The sequence below is a fragment of the Neofelis nebulosa genome, chromosome 1, assembly GCF_028018385.1.
Source record: "Neofelis nebulosa isolate mNeoNeb1 chromosome 1, mNeoNeb1.pri, whole genome shotgun sequence".
In the NCBI taxonomy this organism is placed as follows: domain Eukaryota; kingdom Metazoa; phylum Chordata; class Mammalia; order Carnivora; family Felidae; genus Neofelis; species Neofelis nebulosa.
The window spans coordinates 103,798,000-103,820,152 of NC_080782.1; the positions used below are offsets into that span (position 1 = coordinate 103,798,000).

A 22,153-nucleotide genomic window follows, 5' to 3' on the forward strand; every position below is an offset into this window, starting at 1 on the left:
AATTTTGAGTAATACTTCTACTAAATTATCTAGAAGAGAAAGTAATTACTTTTCTAAATGTTCCAACCCTGCTAAGCTCTTTGGTCAGTCAAACACCTAGGAAGTTCACAAGAAATTCTAACAGGGTTATGATGTGGCTAAATACATTCCAATGTAGGCTAACGTATTTAGGAAAACATTGTATTTAACTTAAGCTATTGACAGTCAAGTGTGATTTTACAAATGCAAGTAAGGATAAAATGCTACTGAAGTCAAAAGAGATAATACTGGACTTCGGAATAACCTAACTTTAAAACTGTTAAGATTACATACCCTAAAGAAATTACCATTCATGATAAAGTAAACAGCTGGAATAAATTTCACAAATAGAAAAAGGTTTTTCAAAAACAGGGGGCTGTGGGCTGGAGTGTGGGTTTCCAAAAAGGAAAATTAAAAGTTTGATTTCTCTCTGGGGCGCCTGGGTGGCTTAGTCGGTTAAGCATCCAACTTCAGCTCAGGTCATGATCTCACGGTTCGTGGGTTTGAGCCCCACATCGGGCTCTGTGCTGACAGCTAGAGCCTAGAGCCTGCTTTGGATTCTGTGTCTCCCTCTCTCTGCCCATCCCCTGTTTCACTCTGTCTCTCAAAAAATAAATAAATGTTAAAAAATTTAACAACAACAAAAAAAAAAGGCGGGGGGGGGGGAAGCACTGGGTGGCTAAGTCGGTTAAGCATCCAACTTGAGCTCAAATAAGATCTCATGGTCCATGAGCTCAAGCCCCACATCAGGCACTGGGCTGACAGCTCAGAGCCTGGAGCCTGCTTCAGATGGGTTCTGTGTCTCCCTCTCTCTCTCTCTGCCCCTGCCCTGCTCATGCTCTGGCTCTCTCAAAAATAAATAAACATTAAAAAAAAAAAAAAAAAAAAAAAAAAAAACAGCCAATGCCTGATCTATAAAAAAAATAAAAAATAAAAAAAAAAGGTTTGATTTCTCTCATTAAAAAACACAAAGGCTCCACATAATATCTCTTGAAACATGTAAAGCTTCTTTCTTTATACAGAAAGGTCTGCCTATATAACTATGTCAATTTGCTAGTCTGAAAGTCATAAATCCTGAAAATTTAACTTTAAAAACTAATTTGGCAATGTTACTTTCAACAAGCCATTTAAATCCTCTAGGTCAACCTACTCAATTATAAATGAGAGCATTAGGAAACACTGATCTTGAAGGTCACTAGTGTTTAAAGGTTCACTTAGAGTAAAAATCAAATTCCTTACAACAGTCCTATATAATCTGCCAATGCCCTCAGCTGGGCTCTATCTTTCTTACATCTACTGCTCTCTCCCTCTTTACCCATTTCAAACTTGCTCCCCTTGCTGTTCCTCAAACAAGTCAGGCATGCTCTTGCCTGCAGTATTTTCAAGTTGTTGTTCTCTCTCCCCCTATACGTCATCTGGACCTGCTCCTTCACTTCTTTTGGGTCTTCTCTCCAGCAGCACCCTCGCAATGAAACATTCTCTGATCACCACTAATTAAAAAGTAGTATCAGTGGGGTGCCTGGGTGGCTCAGTCGGTTAAGCGTGCGACTTCAGCTCAGGTCATGATCTCATAGTCCATGAGTTCGAGCCCCACGTCGGGCTCTGTGCTGACAGCTCAGAGCCTGGAGCCTGCTTCCGATTCTGTGTCTCCCTCTCTCTGCCCCTCCCCTGCTCATGCTCTCTGTCTCAAAAATAAATTTAAAAAAAACATTTAAAAAAACATTTAAAAAGTAGTATCAGTAATAATAAGGCAGACTGCAAGTAATAAATAAAAGTGGTGGTACTAAAATATCTTCACCTTTCTAGCGTTAACTCTTTTGAAAGATATTCTCACCATTTGGCTTAGAACACAGTTCTAAATACAACATATACACTTCACTGAACTTCCTATTTATGAATTTCAATAAGATATAAACTATAAACATACAAAGAACTTAAGAATTTCTGTTTACTAACAAATTGAATTTTATTTTTTTTTTATTTTTTTTTTTCCAACGTTTTTTATTTATTTTTGGGACAGAGAGAGACAGACAGAGCATGAACGGGGGAGGTGCAGAGAGAGGGAGACACAGAATCGGAAACAGGCTCCAGGCTCCGAGCCATCAGCCCAGAGCCCGACGCGGGGCTCGAACTCACGGACTGCGAGATCGTGACCTGGCTGAAGTCGGACGCTTAACCGACTGCGCCACCCAGCGCCCCACAAATTGAATTTTAAAGTAAAAAATAATGAGGTTCACCAAGCTTTGTGCAGAAATTATAAATTATAAGAGTATCAATCATGCAATTCTTATACTATCTGAAGAAGCATACTTAAAATATTCTGTTTCATAATTAACTATTACTTTATCCTTTAACAAAATGTTCTCGATGTGAAGTTATCCAATCTTCATCTTTAGAAAGTTTTATGGTTTTCTGATTAAAAGCAAACTCACCTCATCTTTTCATCTAAAACATTTACTTTGTTAACATGAAGAGGGTCTACAAGAACCATGTGACTCTGGTTTTCATGTAGGCTACCTTCAGAAACTTTGGAAGATACAACTTCAATTTCAGTTCCAACTGGAGAATTTGGCTAAAATGACAAAACAAGATGATTTTTTTTTTTAACAAGCGAACATACTTCCTAAAATTGTTCAATCATTAAGAAAGGTACTGAGTTTTTCAAAACGAAGAGTCAAACTAGGTATGCAATGTTCATGTTTGCTGCCCAAAACCAAAGTCCTAATTCAGGAGAGAAAGTTTCATTTATTGCAGTTATTACATTTACAAAATGCTTTAAAAACTACAATAGTTATCTGCTGTGAACAACCTCACCAGAAATGATTAATTTTTTTTTAAAAACACAGTCTTTTGGGGTGCAGGGGGGTTCAAAAAAGGATTATAATCACTTTAAATCTAGATTTTCCCTTGGTAGACAAATAAAAAGGACAAAAAAAAAAAAAGCACAAGATCTGTTGAAAAGGGCATTATACTACTTAGATTCGTATCACAAGATGCATCAGTAAGAGATTGGTTAAATTTTCATTCAAACAGCAGGATGTCATGCAGTAGTGAAAAATGATGTGTCTCCATATTTCTTGATGCAAAAAGTCAACATATTAAGTAAAAACTAAGTGATAAAACTAACACACAGTAATTTTATAATTTAAAAAAATTATTTTATTTTTAAGTAATCTCCACACCCACTGTGAGGCTAGAACTTACATCCCCTGATTAAGAGTCACATGCTCTACCAACTGAGCCAACCAGGCACCCCGATGACTTTATTATTTAAATTTACATAAGTGCACACACATGCATGGATGGAGATATACCCAGGAAGATATGTCAGAAGGTTTTCAGTAGTTACCTCAGTGTAGTAAGACTGGGAGAGTCATGATGTTGTTTTATACTGACTGAACATTTATGAAATGACTGAACCCATTTCATAATGAATGAGTTCATTAAAAAGGAAAAAATATATACCCATTTTCACTTAAAAAAATTCCAGAATAGGAAATCTGGAACAGAATTAGGTTATGTTACATATTCATTGATTAGAGTGTCAGATGCCTATATTCTAAGCCAAGTCTGAGCTATCATTTCACATTTTAACATGCATTAAAAGGCTCAATTTAATTATATAACAATAACTCACCACAGTCAATAGTTTTTTAGTTTCATCTTTCTGTACTACTGTTTTTTCTTCCTCAACTATGCCTTTGGCTTCACCTTTTTCTATATGCCTCTGTCCAGTCTTTCTTATGTTTGGTCTGGGTCTTTGAAGTCGGCCCCTTACTGTTCGAATGGTTGGGACAACACTTTCCTTGGATTCTTGATGGGAACTATTCGTATTATGAGCCCTAGAAAAGAAGACCAGGACAAAGAGAGGGAATTGAAATATAAAAAGATGAAAACTACCATAAAAATACAAAATTTGAATCTCCTCTAATAAACTATAAAACTTTTTGTAACATTAGAGAAAAATCTATTTTCTGATGATACATAAGTCTTCTTTTATTAAAAAAAAAAAAGGTTATTTTAATTTTCACAAGGTAATGAACTTATATAAAGTACCTAGAAGACTGAAACTCACAGACAGAGAGAAAGTACAATGGTAGTTGCCAGGGAATGGAAGAGGGAGGTTAGGGAGGTCTTGTTAATGGGTACAGAGTTTCAGCTTGCGAACATGAAAAAGTTCTAGAGAGAAATGTGACAAAGATTGTAAAACAATGCGAATGTCCTCAATGCCATTAGACGATAAAAAAAAAAAAAATTAAACTGGTAAATTTTATCTTTTACCACAATTTTTAAGAAGATAATTAATATAAATCTTATACACACGTGTTTTTTAATGCAATGCTTTGTATAAAACCTTAAGCAGCTAACAGTGAATCTAATAAGCAGTCAAGCATTAAAAGGTGTAGAACTCAATGTGATTTTCTATTTTAGGCAGTCTGCCATATGAATAAAAATAAACGAAGTATTTTTGGTATTCACTTTTAAAATACATTAACACATCTCAAAAACACTGGAGAAATATTTGAAGGAATTCTATTTTAGATTTTCTTTTTCTTTTTAATATTTTAGATTTTCAAGGAACTATCACTGTTTACCCCATAGAAACAACTAATTCCTTTTCCTGGGCTTGCACAGGCTGAGACTCCTCTTGAGGACCACAAGAACTTGAAGGTGAAAGGTCCTTTTCAGTCTGTATACATGGTAATATCACAACCTCCTCCTGCCTGTGACCTGATTTGTCTTTTTCTCCTGCTGCCATCTGGGAAGCAACATCCTAGAAGGCAGACAAAAAAATTTCATCAAGGGTATGGTTAAAGTATAGGGAAATAGGAACTTTCATACACTACTAAGAAAAATAAACTGGTCAGGTCTCTGCAGAGAAAACAACAGTATCTACCAAAAATTTTAATTCCCAGAAATTCTACTTCTAGAAACGTATCTTATAAAAATACTCAAGTAAGCATGTAGAAAATTACATACAAGGACATTTGCTATAGCAATTTAATAGCCCCCCAGGAAAGAAAACAAAAAATTAGAAATAAGACAAACCTATCAGTAGGGTATTGAATAAATAAATTATAATTTGTTTATAATGCAACGGTGCAAAGCCATTTAGAAGATAAATTTCTATATAATGATCCAAAAATATGTTCACAATACTGTGTTAAGTGAAAAAATGAGAAGGCAAGCTAGGGTGCCATTTTTGCAAAATAATAAAAATACCCACAACATTTTATTATTTATATAAAAAAGTATCTATACAGAAAAGGCTACGTGGATACATTCAAAATAGCTATGTGATTAACTTGGGAGGGAGAAATGGAATATTATAAAGGACTCTCACTTTTTAGATTACATATTTTTTCAATCTGAAATTTTTATAATCAGATAAAATAACCAATAAAAAAAGATATACCTTTTAAAAATATAAGATCGGGAAGAAAAAGTACAAATTTTTTTAAACTTTTTTTTTTTTAACGTTTATTTATTTTTGAGACAGAGAGAGACAGACCATGAACGGGGGAGGGTCAGAGAGAGGGAGACACAGAATCTGAAACAGGCTCCAGGCTCTGAGCTGTCAGCACAGAGCCCGACGCGGGGCTCGAACTCACGGACCGCTTGATCATCACCTGAGCCGAAGTTGGCCGCTTAACTGACTGAGCCACCCAGGCGCCCCAAAAGTACAAATTTTTAAGCACAGTAAGAACTAAGCTATTTTGAAAATATAAAAGACGAATTTTATTTCAAAAAAGCACTGTCATTTTATTTTTAATTTTTTTCAATGTTTATTTTTGAGAGAGAAAGAGAGAGAGAAAGAGAGAGAGAAAGAGAGAGAGAGAATGAGAAGAAGAGGAGCAGAGAGAGAGGGAGACACAGAATCCAAAGTAGGCTCCAGGCTCTGAGATGCCAGCACATGGCTGTCAGCCACTTAACTGACTGAGCCACCCAGGCGCCGGTCATTTTTTTTATTAACTAGTTTTTTATTAATTATTGAAGTATAGGTGGCGTACAATGTTACTAGTCTTAGACATACAACACAGTGATTCAGCAGCTACATACACTGCTTGATAATCACCCCAACAGGTGTAGTCACTACATTAACTGTATTCCCTATGCTGTACTTTTTATCTCCCTGAGTTACTTATGACTGAAAGTTCGTACCTCTTCAAGATTTTAAGTAACCTCTACACCCACCGGGGGCTCAAACTTACAACCTCAAGAGCTGCATGGTCTACCGAATGAGCCAGCCAGGTAGCTCAGAAAGTTTGTACCTCTTAATCCCCTTTTCCTATTTTGTCGATCTCCCTTACCCCTTCCCTTCTGGCAACCACAAGTTTGTTTTCTGTCTTTATGACTGTTTCTGTTTTTTATTTTCTAGAACCTACATATAAGTGAAATTATATGGTATTTGTCTTTCTCTTAGTTTTCTCAGCATATTTCACTTGGCAAAATAGACTTGTAGGTCCATCCATGTTATTTTAAATGGCAAGCAAAATTCCATTGTGGATTTATATATATATATACATATAACACATCTTCTTTATCCATTCATCTGTTGAAGGACACTTTGGTTGCTTTCATATCTTGTCTATTGTAAATAATGCTATGACAAACATAGGGGTGCCTCTATCTTTGGAATTAGAGCTGTCATTTTCTTTGGGTAAATAAACAATACTAGAATTAGTGAATCACATGGTAATTCTAGTTTTACTTTTTGAGGAGGCTCCATATGGTTTTCCACAATGGCTGCACCAATTTACATTCCCACCAACAGTGTACAAGGATTCCTTTCCCTCCACATCCTTGCCACCGCTTGTTATTTCTGGTCTTTTTTGATACTAGTTATTCTGACTGGTGTGAGGTGATACCTCATTGTGGTTTTGATTTGCATTTTCTTGATGATTAATGATGCTGATGATCTTTTCATATACCTGTTGCCATCTATATGGCCAAAAAACTACTTTTATGTTTAGAACACTCAACTAATGAGTGTTAACACTTGATTTCAAAGTTTCTGATGTTATATCACACAATCTTAATTTGTTATGGACCAAGTTAACAAAGTAAACTAAACTTACTTTTAACTTACTAACTCCTATCAAGCTCTTAACTGTATTTCACCCTTCACAACAGAATGAAACAAAAAATGACTATCAATCTCATTTTTCCTATGAAGAAATGAGCTGCCACCATTTGGCTCGGGTCACATAATGAATGCAGGTCAGAACTTGGCATCCCAACCCCCTTAAATGTCTTTCCATGACACACTTGTCCACCATGAAAGATTTAAGATTCTCACAAAAAAACCCATGGAATAATGAGGCACATTAAGTACAGCAACACTAATGTCACATGCAACAGAAACTGCAGGAGAAAATATTTGTGAAACGTTAATCCCAGTTGCTTTAGTTCAGTAACCGTAACAGCTAAAATAAAAACCCTCCACCTTCCACAGCACTCACATGTTGAGAAGGGAGAGTGTTCATCTGTTCACTGCTCTGCTGTAACACAATAGTCTCAGCTTTATCCGTTTCCAATTTCTTCCCAGGTACATATTTTCCTGCTTCCGTAGTCTCTCTCTTTAAAGTTGCTCTTGCTAAGTTTGGTTTTGGTCTTTTGAATCGACTTCTCACAAAAGGTGCTGGTTTAACTTCAAATGGCTTCTGTTCTTGAGGAATAGACTTGCTTTTGGAATAAGGATAATCAAATTTTAGAATGAGATGAAGGGGCAAATGAGACCAGAGTCTTAGGACAACTTTAGAAACTGGCAGTAAACATGAATTCCAATTCTTAACAGGAAAAAAAAATTGAACAATATGGTAGATCCAAAAAAACAGGAGGTGTACAATCTAGGTATAAGCCTATGAATATCACCTTTGCACAGAGGAAATACACGTTGTCACACCCATACTGACTTAGGAATATTTGTTACATACAATTCTGATGTTAGTAATTCTCTCAATCGATTATCACAATTACCTCAAAACTCACCTCCAGTCATCCCAAAACTAGCTTGAAATCTGCAACATTACACTATAGATGAACCGTTTTAAAACCTTTGTTTCACAGAATCTGAAAATATAACTTTAGATACTTTTTCTTTAAAAGCACACAGACCAATATATCTGTACCTTGAATTATTATCTGAAAACTGCTCTGGAGCATCTGGAGATTGCATCCCCTGGTCTTCGGTTTTACCAAGTTCCAAAGTCTGCAAGGAAGTCTTCAAACTACTCAAGTGACCTGATAGTTCCTTTTCAGAATTTCTTTTTTCTGCCTCAGGTGTAAGTACCATGGATAGTACTTCACTGCTAATGTTCTGGAGGAATAATCAAAGGAAATCATCCACAGTAAATCAGCACAAATGGAAAATGTCACAAAAGCATGAACCTCGAGTAACAGAAAACTTTTTATTTTTAAATGTTTAAGTAACCTCTACACCCACAATCTGGGGCTCAAACTCACAACCCCAAGATCAAGAGTCACACGCTCAACCTACGGAGCAAGCTGGGTACCCGAATTGCAAACTTTTAATAAAAGGAAATAACTGAGAAAGATGTGGCCAAAAGAAATAATTCCAATGTATGTTCATTCTAGAGTTAGCACAAACTCCCTATATTCCAGTTCCCTATATTCCTTTTATGTAAAACAGTAACTTTGGGTGTGTGTGGTGGCTCAGTCAGTTATGCATCTGACTTTGGCTCAGGTCATGATCTCATTGCTCCTGAGTTCGAGCCCTGTTGGGCTCTGAGCTGAAAGCTCAGAGCCTGCAGCCTCCTTCAGATTCTGTCTCCATCTCTCTGGCCCTCCCCTGGCTCCTGCTCTGTCTCTTTCAAATAGAAAATAAAAAAAATAAAAAAAATTTTTTTAAATAAAAGATTAACTTCAGGGGCACCTGGGTGGCTCAGCTGGTTGGGCATCTGACTCTTGACTACAGCCCAGGTGATGATCTCGAGGTTCGTGGGATAGAGCCTGAGTCAAGTTCTGTGCTAACGGCTCAAAGCCTGCTTGGAATTCTCTCTCTGCCCCTCCCTCACTCATGCGTGTGGACACACATGGGCGCTTTCTCTCAAAATAAATTACCTTAAAAACACTTTTTTATAAAAAATAAATAAAAGTAACTTCGAATTGACATTAAGAATGGTAACTTCTCCACAATTAAATCTTTTTGAATTATTTTTTTAAAAAGATATATAGTTTCTTTAAGGTCTTAAAACACAGAATTTAGGGCTAGGGAAGACTTTAAGCTTTCAGAGATTTTAAATTTTGAAGGATTTAAGAGCAATAATCACGGTTTTTATTTTGATAATTTTTCTCTAAAAAGTACTCAAAAATAGTTTTTCCCAAAAACAGAAAAATACATACTTTGGTATCTAGTGAAGGCACAGTGCTGCAGCCACCACTACTGCTCTGCATTAAGTCTGTCTCCATTTGTCTTGAGGTCCTGGTCTCCTCTGCTTCATATTTCCTTAGGGAAATGTCCATTTCTCTAGGTTTTCCCAAATCTGCAACCATTTCCTCAGTAGCACTAATCTCTGAGCTGGGATTCCTCAAGGAAATTCCTCGTCCACTTTGTTTCATATCTGCCTCTGTTTCTTCAATAGCAGTTGTCTTTCCTAATACGTTCTCCATCAGGGAAAGCTCTCTTTCTCCAGTTTCTTCCAAATCAATCTCGCTCTCCTCTAAGGCACTGATCTCCACAGGTACCTTTGCCCTCAGGGAAGTTTCTTTTCCAATTTCTTTCCAATCTGTCTCCATTTCACCTAGAGTCTTGACCTGTAAGGCCTTTCCTTGTGTGTCTATTTCTCTTCTTTCAGTTTCTTCCACAGATGTCTCTCTCTCCTCAGTGACATCAATGACCTCTTGTATATTCTCCCTTACAGAAATCTCTCTTCCAGTTTCTTCCAAACCTGTTTCTACTTCATCTGTAGTGCTGACCTCCTCTGGGGCATCTTCCTGTAAGGATATTTCTCTTCTTCCAGTTTCTTCCAAATCTGTCATTCTTTCCTCAGTGACATCAGATATCTCTGATATAATGTCCCTTATGGAAACTTCTCTTCCAGTTTCTTCCAAATCTGTCACTCTTTCCTCAGTGACATCAGACATCTCTGATATACTGTCTCTTGGGGAAACCGCTCTTCCAGTTTCTTTCAAATCTGTCACTCTTTTCTCAGTGACATCAGATACCTCTGATATATTCTCCCTTGGAGAAACCTCTCTTCCAGTTTCTTCCAAGTCTGTGACTCTTTCCTCAATGACATCAGACATCGCTGATATAGTGTCTCTTGGGGAAACCTCTCTTCCAGTTTCTTCCAAGTCTGTCACTCTTTCCTCAGTGACATCAGGCATCTCTGATACATTCTCCCTTGGGGAAACTGCTCTTTCAGTTTCTTTCAAATCTGTCACTCTTTCCTCAATGACATCAGACACCTCTGATATATTCTCCCTTGAGGAAATCTCGCTTCCAGTTTCTTTCAAATCTGTCACTCTTTCCTCAATGATATCAGACACCTCTGATATATTCTCCCTTGAGGAAATCTCTCCTCTAGTTTCTTTCAAATCTGTGTCCATTTCCACAGTGTTGTCAATCGTTTCTGCTATCTGCTCTATGGGAGAGACACCTCTTCTCCTAGTTTTTTTAAAATGTGACTCCATTTCCTTAGTACTATTAGCCTCCAGTGATATCTTCTCCCTTGGTAAGGTTTCTTCCACTCTCTGAATTTCTCCCAAAGCTGCTGTCAATTGTCCCGAAGCAACTATCTCCTCTGATACCTCTTCCTTTGAGAAAACTTCTCGTCTTCTAGCTCCTCTTCCTATATTTGGCTTTGGTTTCTGTAACCGAGTTTTCAGAACTGGGACTTTATTATCCTCTTGAATACTTTAAAAAAAAAAAAAGAGGACACACAATCAAATTTTAAACCATACTGCCACCTGAAGAGAGGATGGTTGAGAAACTACTACTGAAACACCATGAATTCTCAAATAAAAAAGTAAAATATGAAGGAAGCCTCAAGAATCTCTGGGTAAAACTTAAAAAATTAAAGAAGAGGGGGGAAAAACCCATGTTTTGAAATTGTAAACTTTTAAAATAAATATATCTACTCACATAGAGACATGTATAAAGAGAAATCTATCGATAAGGTCAATTAGATTAGCAGCCAACTGGCTCTGAACAGTCTCCTTCTAATTGTCATCTACATCATCCAGAAAAAGTCTCTAGTTCCCTACATTGGAGCTAGGCCAATTGGTGTCTGCTACTCCTACCTCTTTGCCCCTACTACCCTTTACACAGACATATGCCTTGCCGTAAGAGTTAAGCAGCACATTTCCATGGCCAGATTTGACCAGCATCTCAAAAAGCCACATGCAAGTATCATGTGAACAAGAAAGTATTAGGAAAAGCCAAACTTTAAACATACAGATTGCTAAAATGCTAGTAATAGTTGAAACCAGACAGTAGGTACACAGGAGTCCATTAATCTGTTCTTGCTACTTTTTTTTTAATTTTTTTTTTTTTCAACATTTTTTATTTATTTTTGGGACAGAGAGAGACAGAGCATGAACGGGGGAGGGGCAGAGAGAGAGGGAGACACAGAATCGGAAACAGGCTCCAGGCTCCGAGCCATCAGCCCAGAGCCTGACGCGGGGCTCGAACTCACGGACCGCGAGATCGTGACCTGGCTGAAGTCGGACGCTTAACCGACTGCGCCACCCAGGCGCCCCTCTTGCTACTTTTGTGTACACTGAATATTTCCAAAGGGAAAACAATTTCTAAAGTATACTAGCAATTCCATCGATTTTGCTGGGTATGTTCCAGAGGGGAAAGAAAAAATATAAGAGAGCAGTGGCTACAAGTACAGGTTTCTACACATGGGTTTTACATAAAATTTACGTGAATCTTAAACAAAGGCCATATGTGGATCTAATTCCAAAGAAACAAATATAAGAAAATAAGTTGTATTTCATATTTGGATATAGATATTTAATCTAATATGCATGTTAAGTGATACTGCCAATCATGTTAACTCAAGGTCTAATTTATGAGTAAGCAACACATCAAGTCACCAATAACTGAGAAACTGACATGAAAACTATGACATGAATTGCCCTGAAAAGTGAGGTTATATTTGTAAATATTAAGCAATTTGATACACAGATTACAAATCAGTCTCATTTGCTTTTGTTTTAAAAAACCGATTAAACATTTCTAAAACTTAACAAAAAAATTCAAACATTACATAACCAATAAGAGGATACTTACCTTAGACACTCACTAACATTCATTTGAAAAAAATTATCTTCTTTCTCAGATTGTGACGTGATGTCTTCAAACTCAAAATTTTTACATGACTGATCTTCTACCTGTTCAGGACTCTTAATAACAAAACATTTTTAAGGGTTCACAATGAAACATCCATCTATAAAAAACTGCACTGAAAATTTTGCCTGATTTGAGACCAAGGAAAATGGTAAATATTTCAAAATTATAAAATGATATTCAAGGGACATTTTTTAACGTTTTCTCTTTAGAGACCTTAAAAAATTTCATAAGCTATATACCTTCTAGCTCATCTCAAAGCCCCCATTCTTTTCCTCCTAATTAGAAAGCAAGTTACTGCACTTCAGTCTCATCTGTTAGAATTACTCCCTGGGATCTGTGTTCTGATTACTATTATTACAGTATAGACCTTGAAATTTATAACAAAACAAATTCAAACCTCAGACTAGGATCTTAACTCTTACTCTTAACACAAAGACTAGTTATTGTATAAATAACTCAAAAATAATCTTTAGTTGTTGGAATTATATTTTAGTAGGAAGCTTTTACCATTTTACTCTGTTTAAGTCAGAGTTAAAAGTCATATACCTTGTCATATTTTCAAAAAGGAAGTGTAATTCAAATATGTGAGTGATGAGGTACAAGTTAAACATGCTCCATTATGTAAATGCACAAAATATGGATTGCAGAGAGTTCAATGGCATTACAAGTAACAAGGCTACTAGCTCTGAGATTTTGGCTTTAAATTTGTAAACAATGTACAGAACTGTACAGTCTTACAGGTTAAGGGAAGGGGGGTAAAAGGGGACTTAAATACTTGTTTAACAAAAAAACTGCACAGAATCAGAGTACTTACATCTCTAGCAATACAGGATTCACTTTCATTCTTTTTTACATTGGCCCCAATTTTTTCCTGTGATGTAAGAATTTCTTTTCTTTCAGCAGCTTTAACTATATTTGGCTTTGGCCTTTGCAGTCGGCCCCTCGTTAGTCGTGCTGGTCTTAAAGCCTTTGTTTGATCGTCGTCCTGAACACCAATTTTTTCACTCAAACTAGAACAACTACAAAAGAATAAAATTATGGTCATCCTGAAGTCACATATTTGTTTGCAGTATTCCCCTCTCCCATGTATGAATAAGTAAACTGTTTGGAATATAAAATTACAAGTATCCTTTAGAACAGACATAATATTGGAAGCCTGACTATAAAAAACATACCCTCACAAAACTGGAAAAATCTGTCCCTAACAGACATGTAATACCATTCCCCACTAAGAATACTAATTCGCAGGGGCACCTGGATGGCTCAGTCGGTTTGTGTTTGACTCTTGATTTCAGCTCAGGTCTTGGATCTCAGAGTTTGTAGGATGGAGCCCCACATCAGCTCTGCACTAACAGTGCAAAGCCTGCTTGGGATTCTCTCCCTCTCTCTGGCCCTTGTCAGTTTGCACACACACATATGTGCACTTTCTCTCAAAAATTAAATAAATAGATAAAAATACTAGTTTGTATGTAATGTACACTTCCAGGGCACTGGACATAGATTATGGAATAAATGTACAGTCCACACTATAATACTTCAGATGCATATTTGAGCAGGGCCTACTCTGAATCTGCATTCCAAGTTAAATATTCCCTTTTGAAACCTCCTGCTATAAATAAAATTATCCAGAAACATGTATCTTTTAACCATTAATTCATCTAACAAGGCTTTGTTAAAATCTTGTTAATAAGTTGAGGAAGAAATGTAAGTCGTAACTCAGTGGATCCTTATAATTTATTTCTCCAGTAGCATAAGGAACATGATGAAAATGTTTCAACACACCTATAGTTAAAAAAAGACTTAAGTATTCTGAATGAAAACAAAATTCAGACATCATCCAGTACAGATGTTATTACAGTCATTCCTACAAGCTACTACTTTTATTCTACTTTCTAAATACTTACTTAGACACAGTCTCAGTTTCTGGGTTCACTTTCTCTGTATATTCCATTCCAGCAATGTCAGATGTATTCACTTTATCCTTTTCCATTTGATTCTATGAATTCAATTTTTTTACATTTTATTGACAACATAAAAAAAGTCCAAACATTGTAATAAATGGAAATTAAAACAGTGAAATATCATTTTTTGTTCTTCTAACTATAAGAGTTTTAAAAATGATAGATACAGCTATATTATAAAACATATTTCCATATATTACTGGCAGAAACAAAAATTGGTACATCCTTTCTGGAAAGCCCTTCCCCAATATGAAATCAAAAGCCTTAAAAATATTCATGGTCTTTGACTCAGTAATACCATTTCTAAGACTCTATAAAGAAAATATTTAAACAAACTCCAAGAATTTGCACAAGAGCATTATATAAAATGCTAAATAACGTGAACAGGCAAAAAATCCAATGATGAGTAAATGGTTAAATAAATTCAGGTGTACCCATTGACAGAAAATGACGAAGTCACTAAAGACTGTATCTTCAAAACATAATAATATGAAAAAACATTTATGAAATGTTAGGTACCAAAGGATAAAAAAACAATTAATACTAAAACACAGGGTGCCTGAGTGGCTCAGTCTTTTAAGCATCCAACTCGATTTCACTTCAGGTCATGATCTCATAGTCCGTGGGACCGAACCTTGTGTTAGGCTCTGCACTGATAGCATGGAGCCTGCTTGGGATTCTCTTTCTCCCCCTCTCTCTGACCCTCCCCTGTCATACATGTGCATGCGCACGCATGCTCTTGGAGGGAAGGAAAGAAGGAAGGAAGGAAGGAAAAAAAAGCTGGAAAGATGTATGCTAAAAGGTTAGTTCCATCTGGATAATGAAATCACAAGTAATTTGTTTTAATTTTTACATCAATCTGTTTTTCCCACTTTTCTCAAATTTTAAAAGATAATAACATAACTGTATTATAAAAAGTATAATAAAGAAGATTTCATATGACAAGGAAAAAAGCTGACATTTTAAAATGTATTTTAGCAAAAATAAAAAATTTATGACAATATAACGCTGGCAGGGATATAGGGGAAAAGGAACATGCATTTAATGCTTGGAGCAATGTAAACAGACTTTTTTTTTTTTACTGTCATCTGACAAAAGCCAAGAAATATTTAAAATACTTTGACCCACGAATCCCACCTCCTCTAGAAAACTATACTCTATTTCCTTAAAAGAGTCCTATTTATGGGTCACCTGGGTGGCTCAGTCGGTTGGCGTCTGACTCTTAATTTCAGCTCAGGTCATGATCTCAGTTTCTTGAGTTCAAGCACTGCAACAGGCTCTGCGCTGACAGTGCATAGCCTGTTTGATAAGGATTCTCCCTCTCTCTCTGCCCCTCCCCCACTCACAAGGTCTCCATCTCTCTCAAAATACATAAATCAAACTTTAAAAAAAACTTAAAAAAATAAACTACAGAAATGTTTATATATATAAAAGAAACAAAGTATGTGAAAGACAGGAATATGTCTGTGGAGAAAGGGTTGTGGATATAATTTTATATAGAACTGTTTAAAAAATATTTTTAATAAAAATCTTATGTAAACAAAAAACAGATTTGTCACTACTGAGGATGTTTGAAAATGATATGCCCTAGCTTCTAAAGAAAATGCATTAACAGGAGACTAGGAAGACACATTGAATATTAATGTGTAAGTCTTTGTAACTTCGTTCTAGTATCAGTCACATTACTGTGTCATTATAAACCAAAACAAATTTTTTCCCAGTCTGGGAGAATTTTCACAATTTTAATTTCCATGAAGTCTCTTATTCCATACCTTTTCCACTGAAGTTTCGGCATGTAAACTCTTGCTCTCTCCATCTGTTTTACCTTGTGAAAGAACAGATTTCTTCCCAACTGCCCTTGACAAATTGGGTTTAGGTCTCTGCAGTTGTCTTCTTGCCATCAGTTTAACACTTCCTGATTGATCAGTTTCCCTAAAAAATGTAGTTTTTATGTTTAAAAAAAATGAACATTATTTAAATTATACCAATGTGCAGGCCCAGTCAAATAAAATTCTGAAAAATTCTTTAAAAATCCACTCAGAGCCAAAAAAGAAGACCTTTAAACTAAATTACAATAAGAGTAGCAAAGAAGACTGAAAAAGAAGAGCAATGAGGAGGTAACTAACATATTCTACCAGATGTTAAAAACAAACTCTATAGCATCAATAATTAAAACACTGGTACTGACATGTAAATAAACAGATAAATGAAACACAAAAGAAAATTGAGAAGTGACTCCAAAACACTTGATAGAATATAATAAAGGTAGCTTTTCAAAATAGTGAAGATGAAATACAGAATAACATATTGTCAGAAATAATATCAAAGTGGGGCACCTGGGTGTCTCGGTCAGATAAGCCTCTCACTTGGGTTCCAGTCATGATCTCACAATTTTTGAGTTCAACCCCACATCGGGTGAGCCTTGCTTCTCTCTCTCTCTCTCTCTGCCCCTCATGGGATTCTCTCACTCCCTCTCTCTCTGACCCTCACTCACTTGAGTCTAGTCTCTCTCAAAAAAAAAACAAAAAGAAGAAGAAGAAATAATATCAAAGTAATGGTGATGGCAAAACTAACACTGGGGACTAAAATAAAATTAGCTCCACTCCTTGCACTGTACTCATAATATATTCCAAATGGATCAGAATTAAATAAAGTCATACAGAAAACACAGATGAATTCTTTATAACTGTGAGGTGGGGTAAGCCTTTATAAAATTTAACTAAAAATTCAGGAGCTACAAAAGAAAAAAAAATTTGAGAAATTTGACAACATAAAAATCAAAAAATTTCTACATAGCCAAAACATGGCTAAGTCAAAAGTCAAACTACCAACCGAGAAAGCATGTTTTACAAATCATACAATAAGACTAATCTCCCTAAAATATAACGAACTCCCACAAAACAGTATCATCAATAACTTATTAAAAACGGACAGGGACACCTGAGTGGCTCAGTAGGCTGAGTGTCTGACTTCAGCCCAGGTCATGATCTCACGGTTTATGAGTTCCAGCCCCACATAGGGCTCGTTGGTCAGCGCAGAGCCCTCTTTGGATCCTCCATGATACTCCCACTGCCCCTCCTCCACTTGTGCTCCCCCCAAAATAAATATTTAAAAAATAAAAAACTAAAATTAAAAAATGGACAAACTATATAAAGTTTTAAAAAAGAAAAAATAAAAATAGGTTTTAAGAAAACTACAAATTAAAGGTGAGGGGAGGTAGAGTGTGCATGCATGTGCAAGCAAGCACAAATTAACATTAAGAATCAGAGAATCTAAGGGGAATTATAAATACACGTTCATTGTTTACTTCTTTTGACTTTTCCTTAGGTTAGGAAACTTTAAAATAAAAAACTCAATAAAAACAATGAAATCAAATTACATACCCCTGCCAAAAAAAGGAAGAGTGGGGGGGAGATACTATACTAAGATATTTTATAATATCAAAATTACCATCAAAAACCCAAGTTTAACACCATTTTCTGAAAAAGGAGACATTTCTTACAATGTTGGTGGGAATATAAACTAGTCTAACTCCTACAGAGAATATTTTGGAAGTATCTCTCAAAATCCTAAGTGTGTACATGTATATACACAGACACATACACATTAGAATAAGCGAATCCATTTTGAGCAATTCACCCTACAAAAACATACAACTGACCTTTCAACACAAGTTTAAGCTGTACAAGTCCACATATACACAGATTTTACTCAATAAATATAGTACAGTACAATAAATGTATTTTCTCATCCTTATGATTTGAAAAAAAAATATTTTTTTTGGTGTTTATTTTTGAGTGAGGGAGAGACAGAGCCCAAGCAGGGGAGGGGCAGAGAGAGGGGGAGACACAGAATCTGAGCTGTCAGTGTGGAGCCCGACTCAGGGTCCGAACTCATCAACAGCGAGATCTTGACCTGAGCTGAAGTCAGACGCCCAACCAACTGACTCACCCAGGCACCACGTTAAAGTTTATTTATTTTATTGAGAGAGTAGGAGCACAAGCAGAAGAGGGGCAGAGAGAACGAGAGAGAGAGAATCCCAAGCAGGCTCCACACTGTGAGCATGGAATCCAACAGGGGGCTCAAACTCACGAATGGTGAGATCATGACCTGAGCTGAAATCAAGGGGTGCTCCTCGTCCTTATGATTTTCTTAAAGCATTTTGTTTCTCTAGCTTACCTTAAATTGTAAGAATACAGTATACGATACATATAATGCACAAAATATGTGTGGTCAACCGTTTATGTTATCATGCTTCCAGGCAACGGTAGACTATTAGTAGTTAAGTTTTGGGGAGTCAAAGTTATTACATGGATTTTCAACTGCTCAGGGGTCAGTGCCCCTAACCATTGTGGTGTTATTTGAAAAAGCAACCCATATAGCCATCAGCTGGGCTCTGATAATATAAACTATAATTCATCTATACACCAAAACACTACACAGCCATTCAAAACTAATGAAGAGGGGACCTGGGTGGCTCAGTGAGTTAAGCATCTGATTCTTGATTTTGACTCAGGTCATGATCTCATGGTTTGTGGGATGGAGTCCCACATCAGGTTCTGCGCTGAGCATGGAGCCTGCTTAGGATTCTCTCTCCCCTCTCTCTCTGCTCCTCCCCTGCAAGCACTCTCCTTCTCTCTCTCAAAATAAATAAAAAACAGACATAGAAAGAATAGTTTGCTATTTCAAAGACTAAATTTTTATTTAAAAAAAGTTTAATTCTCAGTGTGACTGTGCTTTACCGAAAATAAGAATTCATAAACTAAATAGCTTTTAAGCCTATGTGAAGGGTTAGAAGAACACAAAAAGGAAGTCTGAATTTTTAAGATACCTCTCTTCAAAAGGAGATTCTTTTGGTGCTTTTATTCCATTTTTAGTGAAGTTATCAGTCACTATTTTCATACAAGGAAATATAATATCCTTAGAGTCATCAATATCAAAAATCTACTGCTTTGAAAATGACTCAAACCAAGTAAAAGTAGTATATCACAGCAAATGTTTAGCCTTTTCAAATTATTTTAGAATTTCATCCTAAGTCACCACTTTGCATAAAGCTCCTCATAACTATACATCAGATATGAAAGACAATCTTTCTGGGGTGCCTGGCTGGCTTAGTAGGTTAAGCACCCGACTCCTGATTCCATTCGGATACTGATCTCACAGTCATGAGACTGAGGTCATTGACAGGCTCTGTGCTCTCTCTCTCTCTGTCCAAAGTAAATAAACCTTAAAACAAAACAAAACAAAGAGGGGTGCCTGGGTTGCTCAGTCATTTAAGTGTCCAACTCTTGATTTCAGCTGGGGTCATGATCTCAGAGTTCATGAAATCGAGCCCTGCATCAGGTTCTGTGCTAACAGAGCAGAGCCTGGCTGGGATTCTCTCTCTGCCCCTCACACGTTCATGCTCTCTTTCTCTAATTAAAGAAATAAACCAAAGAGTAGGGTTCCAAGTTAAGTTTAATTGGCTCAGTCATTTAAGTGTCCAACTTCTGCTCAGGTCATGATCTCAGTTTGTGAGTTTGAGCCCCACCTTGGGCTCACTGCTGTAAGCACAAAGCCAGGTTAGAATCCTCTATCTCCTTCTCTCTGCCCCTTCCTCACTCACCCTCTCTCTCTCAGAAATAAAAAACATCCAAAATAAAAAATAAATTAAAAAAAAAAAGAGAATCTTTCTGTAATGAAACATAAAGTGATAAGCCTTGATGTCACACTTAGACCATGGTACAATTATATATTAAATGGTCTACAGTCCCTTTCTAATCCTTAAAGAAAACATTATAATTTCTTAAATAAGAACGCATGAAATTTTGAAACTAAATTTTAAAATCTTACCACGTAAAATACTTACAATGATTTATTTTTTAGGTCAACATTGCTTTCTTCTGTACAACTACTTTCAGCATTATTAACCTCACTTGGTGTGCTAATTTCAACTTCTGATAAAGGCAAATCTGAAGGGCTTGATTCTGAAGTCTCAGCTGCTAATGGCGTGGTATCTTGTTGACCACTAAGCAAATGAAAACACATCAGGGGAAAAGAAATTTTTAGTAATACATGTCTTATAATAGCTACTTAAAAGATTTTTTTTAATACATAAATCCACTTTAGAAAATGATACTTCATAGTTTGGAACTATCAATATAAATATTTCGGCTTTTCTATGATCCTTCTTGTACCATGTTGTTAAAAACTCTACCTTCAGAGAAAGTAGTAACCGCAAATTAACAGGCCTGGGAAACCACCTGAGAAGTCACAAAATTAAAAAGTTTTAATTACATACATGGGGTTGACAAATCAAATCTGTATGTAAAATCATAGTAAAATTGAGGAATTTTCTCTCGTTAAAATTTTATACACTTAGGCTCTGCTTTGCATGGTATCCTGCTAACCAAAAGTTCTGTAATCCGAGGACATAGCTCCAATACGCATAAGCTGCAGTTAACACTGCATTATGCAAAGAGAGGACTACCGTATTATGAAATATTTGAACTAACAACATAAATGATAGCCATGTACTAACCAGTTTCAACACATAAAGCATTTAGCCAGATATTTTTTCCCTCATTTTTTCTACTGGGTGTTTGTCTTTTCCCGACTGATCAGCAAAACCTCTTTATATATTCTTTTCTGGTTAGACATACATAAAACCTCCCCGACAGCAGCTTGCCTTTCACTTTCTTTATGAAACCTTTGTCAAAAAAAGTTAAGTTTACTGCAGTCAAATTTATCAATTTTATCTTTTAAAGTTTTGCTTTTTATATCTTAAGAAAGCCTTGCTATCACAAAGATATTTTCCGACACCTTCTTCTAAAAGTTTTAAAGATTTGTTTTATATATGTACCCTTTAATCTATCAGAAAGTTAGCAAAGGTGAAATAAGGATATTATCTTTTTTACACCCAAGCACCATCTAATGAATATAATATAGTTCATTCACTCTTCACCCACTAATTTCTTTTTTCCACCCACTTATTTCTAATGTTACCTCTTCCATGTACCAGATTACTAAATCTTTTTTCCCAAGCTCTACTACATTCAGTTCTGCTGAGTATATTTGTCCCTGTGCCAGTAACACACTGTTTTAATTATTCTAGCTTTATTATTTTTTTAACATAATTTATTGTCAAGTTGGCTAACATACAGTGTATACAATGTGCTCTTGGTTTGGGGGATAGATTCCCGTGATTCATCAATTACATACAACACCCAGTGCTCATCCCAACAAGTGCCCTCCCCAACAAGTGCCCTCCTCAATGCCCATCACCCATTTGCCTCTCTCCCTCACCTCTCCCCCATCCACCCTCAGTTTGTTCTGTGTATTTAAGAGTCTCTAATGGTTTGCCTCCCTCCCCCTCTGTTTGTAACTATTTTTTTCCCCTTCCCTTCCCCCATGGTCTTCTGTTAAGTTTCTCAAGTTCCACACGTGAGGGAAAACATGGTATCTGTCTTTTCTCTGACTGACTTATTTCACTTAGCATAATACCCTCCAGTTCCAGCCATAATGCTGCAAATGGCAGGATTTCATTCTTTTTCATTGCCAAGTAGTATTCCATTGTATATATAAACCACATCTTCTTTATCCATTCATTAGGTGATGGACATTTGGCCTCTTTGCATAATTTGGCTATCGTTGAGAGCGCTCTGATAAACATTAGGGTACAGGTGTCCCTATGGATCAGCACTCCTATATCCTTTGGATAAATTCGTAGTAGTACTATTGCTGGGTTGTAGGGTAGTTCTATTTTTAATTTTTTGAGGAACCTCCACACTGTTTTCCAGAAAGGCTGCATCAGTTTGCATTCTCACCAACAGTGCGAGAGGGTTCCCGTTTCTCCACATCCTCGCCAACATCT

At 36.3% G+C, this 22,153-nt stretch overlaps 1 protein-coding gene across 8 annotated transcripts in view; it reads right to left on the reverse strand.

Annotated features, from left to right (window-relative positions):
- The window catches only part of BDP1 (B double prime 1, subunit of RNA polymerase III transcription initiation factor IIIB), a 99,080-nt gene that overhangs the window by 44,150 nt on the left and 32,777 nt on the right, over nt 1–22,153 (reverse strand). For all 8 annotated transcript variants that reach the window (XM_058730160.1, XM_058730139.1, XM_058730156.1 and 5 more), the window contains 11 exons: nt 20,150–20,308; nt 16,074–16,233; nt 14,245–14,336; nt 13,155–13,359; nt 12,281–12,393; nt 9,385–10,897; nt 8,151–8,338; nt 7,482–7,704; nt 4,614–4,792; nt 3,656–3,860; nt 2,451–2,590 (listed from right to left, as the gene is read on the reverse strand). In XM_058730160.1, the coding sequence (XP_058586143.1) occupies nt 2,451–2,590; nt 3,656–3,860; nt 4,614–4,792; nt 7,482–7,704; nt 8,151–8,338; nt 9,385–10,897; nt 12,281–12,393; nt 13,155–13,359; nt 14,245–14,336; nt 16,074–16,233; nt 20,150–20,308 (3,177 nt within the window). The remainder of the gene's footprint in view (nt 1–2,450; nt 2,591–3,655; nt 3,861–4,613; nt 4,793–7,481; nt 7,705–8,150; nt 8,339–9,384; nt 10,898–12,280; nt 12,394–13,154; nt 13,360–14,244; nt 14,337–16,073; nt 16,234–20,149; nt 20,309–22,153) is intronic.